The sequence below is a fragment of the Pristiophorus japonicus genome, chromosome 9 (genome assembly GCF_044704955.1).
Source record: "Pristiophorus japonicus isolate sPriJap1 chromosome 9, sPriJap1.hap1, whole genome shotgun sequence".
Taxonomy (NCBI): Eukaryota; Metazoa; Chordata; class Chondrichthyes; family Pristiophoridae; genus Pristiophorus; species Pristiophorus japonicus.
In genome coordinates, this window is record NC_091985.1 from 63,853,546 (window position 1) to 63,858,725 (window position 5,180).

The 5,180-nt window shown below is 48.7% G+C and overlaps 1 protein-coding gene across 1 annotated transcript in view; it reads right to left on the bottom strand.

Moving 5' to 3' along the window:
* Window positions 1-4,777, bottom strand: part of ubr2 (ubiquitin protein ligase E3 component n-recognin 2) — a 179,936-nt gene extending 175,159 nt beyond the window's left edge. Inside the window, exons 1-2 of the mRNA XM_070890969.1 lie at window positions 4,692-4,777; window positions 4,496-4,581 (exon numbers count right to left, since the gene is read on the bottom strand). Coding sequence (XP_070747070.1) covers window positions 4,496-4,581; window positions 4,692-4,769 — 164 coding nt within the window. The 5' untranslated portion in view covers window positions 4,770-4,777. The remainder of the gene's footprint in view (window positions 1-4,495; window positions 4,582-4,691) is intronic.
* Between the last annotated feature and the right edge of the window lie 403 nt (window positions 4,778-5,180).

Genomic DNA, 5,180 nt, shown 5'->3' on the forward strand with positions numbered 1-5,180 from the left:
GGGGGGGGGGAAGAGAAAGGAGATTGGGGGAGGGGGAGGCTGGGAAGAAAGGAGATGGGGAAGGGAGGCTGAATGGGCCAGGCCCGAGACTTCGGGCAGGGCCCGTCCCCAGCACCAGATTTGCAGGTAGGTGGCTTTGGGTCGGGGGGAGCGCGGGTTGGGGGGGGGAGGTGGTGGGAGGGAGGGAGGTTCGGTCGGGTCCAGTCCAGGGGCGGGGGGGGGAAGCGGGATTCGGGTCGGTGTCGGGTCCGGTCCAGGGGCGTGTGGGAAGCGGGAGTCGGTTCGGGGTCGGGTCCGGGTCCAGGGGCGGGGGGGTGAGCGGGTGTCGGGTCGGGGTCGGATCCGGTCCGGTGGCAGGGGAAAGGAAGTGGGAGTCGGGTCGGGAGGAAGCAGGAGCTGCGCGTGGGAGGCAGCCTTATTCACGCAGTCCCAGTGAGGCCATTGGGCCAGGGCGAGGGGCTGCGTGCTTCGGGCCCCTCCCACACAGTTTTGGGCGCCTGGAGCTACTGAACATGCGCGCCCACTGTAGCGCGCATGTGCAAGGTCCCTGCACTGTTTTCAGCGCAGGGACCTGGCTCCGACCCCGACAGCTCGTGCTGCGCTGCGCCTGGCTGCAAACGACCTGCAGGGAGCTGGAGAATCTGGCAGTTTTTTTTAGGCGCACTTTGTAGCGCGAAAAACGGGCGTCCAGGTCGGGACTGCGCCGTTCTAGGCGCGGCTCGAAACTTGGGCCCTTAGTGTGTAGTGTGCCGCAACTCCGACGTACTGTACATTACCTCGCCACTTCACTGGAAAGTGCTTTCCATCATCCACATGACACTTGGACCCAAGCTAATTCGACTTTCTAAGTCGGCTGCAGAATTAACATTCACAAGAAATTTTAAAAAAACAAATCCATTCACATTACATTTTAGAAAAAAGATATTCAATTCATTTTGCCATCGTTCCCAAACAGTTAAAAACAAAATACATGGAGGAGCGTGATGCTCTTCAAACTATTATAAATATGTTACTCAAATATAATTTAGAAAAATAATCCTCACAGCTAGGACAGCCAGTCTCCCTCTCAAATCTCATTGTTCAGCATTCCCCACTCCCTCTCACTACCCAAGACCACAAGACCTCCCCCCCCCCCCCCTCCACGGGAGTCCCAAGCTCACGAACATCCCTGCCACCATGTCAGCACTAATTTTCCAAACGACCCCCACTGAGTCCAGGGAATCCAAATCTCCTGCAAGACCCTCCTCCCCCCAGAAATTCCAACCTCTGGTCAGACCCTCCTCCACTTGGAAACCCCAAACACCTGCTGGCCCAGGAGATTCATATCCCATTCCGTAAAACTCAGCAACCCGAAGCACAGCACACCACAGGCCGTGGACGGTATGTTTGACACCCTGATCTCAGCTGACACTTCAGCATTGTGCTGAGAGTGCTGCTGATTGCCAGAGATGCGGTCTTTCAAATGAGAAGTTGTCAACAGCGCCCAGGTTCACGTGTGCACGCGCGTGCGTGCTGGCAGCCTGTGGGCGGCTCCCTCAGCCAATCGCCGAACACACTCAAGAGTGACAGCCGCTCCAGTCGATCAAAACTTTTTTTTTTTTATAAACCCTCCTCTCCCTCAGGCCCAACTAATGCCGAACTACAGATGTTTCTGGATTAGAGTCCCGGACTAGAATTTATATAATGCCTTTAAGGTAGTAAAACATCCCAACGCACTTCACAGGAGTGTGATCAAACAAATTTTGACACCGAGTCACATAAGGAGATATCAGGGCAGATGACCAAAAGCTTGGTCAAAGATAGGTTTTAAGGAGTGTCGAAGGGAGGAGAGAGGTAGAGAGCAGTGTTCATAGTAAGGTGCGCAGCCACGCACTGCTCCACAAACCCCATGCAGGCGGCTTGCGACTTATCAATGTAAAAACCATGCAAGCGTGGTATTTTAAAGGGGCTGCACAGAGCCCCCCCCAAAATTACTGGAACATAGGTAGCGAGGTGGAGATGTTTAGGGAGGGAATTCCAAAGGATAGGGCCTTGGCAGCTGAAGGCACGGCTGCCAGTTTACCTTGGCATGGTGGTAGCACTCTCATTTCAAGTCAGAAGGTTGGCAGTTCAAGTCCCACTCCAGAGACTTCAGTACTTAGAGGTTCTGTCTTTTGGATGAGACCTTAAATCGAGACCCAGTATGCCCTCTGAAGTAACCATAAAAGGTCCCATGGCACTATTCAAAAAAGAGAGGTGGAGTTCTCCCCTGTGTCCTGGCCATATTTATGCCTTAACCAATCACACAAAAACATATTATCTGGTTATGTATTTCAGTGCTGTGCATAAATTGACTGCCACATTTCCCTACATTACAACAGCGATTACAGTTCAAAAGTACTTCATTGGCTACAAAGTGCTTACTGACATCCCGAGATATATATATAAACACTATATTTTTCTTTTAGGTGGCAGTAGTGCAGGGAATTTAATGCCATTTCCTGGGCAGTATTTAACCTTCAGCCAACCCTGTCAAAGTGGCTACCATTTTTATCTACCTTCGTGTCCAGACTTCAAAAATAACATAACTGCGGCATCATGAGGGCTTGAAGCTTCCCATTTATATAATGTTTTTCATTTTTCTTACACATTACTGCCCCATCTCCAACCTCCCTTAACTCTCCAAAATCCTTGAATGTGTTGTCACCTCCCAAATCCACACCCACCTTTCCCGCAATTCCATGTTTGAATCCCTCCAATCTGGTTTCCACGCCTGCCAACATACCGAAACAGCTCCCATCAGTCACACACAACATCCTCTGTGACAAAGGCAAACTATCCCTCCTTGTCCTTTTTGACTTGTCTGCAGCTTTTGACACGGTTGACCACTACCCTTCAACGCCTCTCCACGGTCATCCAGCTGGGTGGGACTGCACTCGCCTAGTTCCATTCTTATCTATCTCACCGTAGCCAGAGAATCACCTGCAATGGCGTCTCTTCCCAATCCCGCATCGCTACCTCTGAGGTTCCCCAAGGATTTATCCATGGCCCCCTCCTATTTATCATCTATCCCTTGGCGTCATCATCCAAAAACACAGCATCAGTTTCCACATGTACGCTGACGACACCCAGTTCTATCTCACCACCACTTCTCTCAACCCCTCCACGGTCTCTAAATGGTCAGACCGCCTGTCCGATATCCAGATCTGGACAAGTCGAAATTTTCTCCAATTAAATATTGGGAAAACCAAAGCCATTGTTTTTGGTCCCCGCCACAAATTGTGTTCCACAGCCAGACTCCATCCCTCTCCCCAACCTTGGTGTCATATTTAACCCTGAAATGAGTTCTCGACCACATATCCACAACATAATTAAGACCGCCTATATCCACCTCCGCAACATCACCCGTCTCAGTGCTTCCCTCAGCTTATCTGCTGCTGAAACCCTTATCCATGATTTGGTATCACGAGACTTGACTATTCCAACGCACTCCTGGCTGGCCTCCCACATTCTACCCTACGTAAACGAGAAGTGATCCAAAACTTGACTGCCCGTGTCCTAATTCGCACCAAGTCCCGCTCATCCATCAGCCCTGTGCTCACTGACCTACAATGGCTCATGATTCAGCAATGCCTCGATTCTTAAAATTCTGACCCTTGTTTCCAAATCCTTCCATGGCCTCGCCCCTCCCTATCGCTGTAAGCTCCTTCTGCCCCACAACCCCCACCCCACAAATTCTGCCTTCGAGGATCCCTCATTATAACTTCTCAACTATTGGTGGTCATGCCTTCTATTGCCTCGGCCCCAAGCTTTGGAATTCCCTGCCTAAGCCTTTCCGCCTCTCCTTCCTCCTTTCAGACGGCCCTTAAAACCTATCTATTTGACCAAGCTTTTGGTCATCTGCCGCAATTTCTTCTTATGTAGCTCGGTGTCAAATTTATTTTTTATCTTATAACACTCCTGTGAAGCGCATTGGGACATTTTACGACATTAAAGGCACTATATAAATACAAGTTGTTGTTGTAATATAGACACCAGACCAAATGACACCGCAAGCTTGCCAAGGTTTTAAACCTATTCAAATGTTTATAAAATTTATCTCGAAATATAAACTCTAATTCACAACTGAAGTGCATATGTACTAGAAGTTGTACACTACCAAATTGCTATAACTTGTAGGCATTTTGGAGTGTGGCCAACTCACAAAATATAACAGCTGGTATTTCTCCATTAATATATTAACTCCTGACGCTCATTTTCATAAAGCAAGCTCCTCGCGTTTCGGATTCGGGATATTGAAATGCTAGTTACATATAATTAGACTGGATGTCGAAGAATTTGCTTCTGATGAGCTTGTAACTTCACGTCAACAGCAGGAAGTGCCGAGTCCGGCAAGTTAACAACACGAATAGCCCTTCAGATGTAAACGAAGTCATTTTTCTTTAAACACGATCATCCTGCGCAGATCCACACGAGCTGAAGCGCTGCTCGTGTTCTTGACACCCTTTTTTTTTACCTGGCCCGTGGACACCATGTCTCAGCAAATCCGAGGACAACGCCGCAGGCCTGGGATAGGTCTTTACTTAGCAGCCTTCCCCCTGTCTGAGAAACACAAACTGCTGATTGAGATTAAAAAAACACACACACAGTGAACACTGGTTCCCCACACATCAGTTAGAGGGAAATAAGCACAAGGTGAATCATAGTCGTACCAAGGCGATGTCCTTCGCCGAACAGTCCATTAAAAACTTCGGGATGGACGGAATCTCTTCGGACTCAGTGGCTGCCATCTTGGATTTCTCGGCCGAACCCCGGGATCTGAGCGCAGCGCCGGAAATGATCGTCACCAAGGCCAAACATCCGCTGCACTGGGGCATGTCGTCTCAGCCAATCAAACTCTTCCGCTGTCAGCACCAATCATACCCATATTATCAAGATGTCAACTTAAAGTAAAACTATTTATCTTCTTCGCTACTTACGTGTTTTTCTCTAACTTTTAACTTCCACTTGTTGACCTTTTTATATCTTATAAAATTTATCCCCCACCTCCCCCCCAAAAAATCATTGTCTTGGTCAGACTGTTTTTTCAGCAGTTCTTGATAGGCCTATGTTTATATCTGTTGCTTTTCCTGCAAAAGATTTGCCAATGATTGCGTAGACTATCCAAAAAAAAACGTCTAAACATAAACCAAATCCTCAAT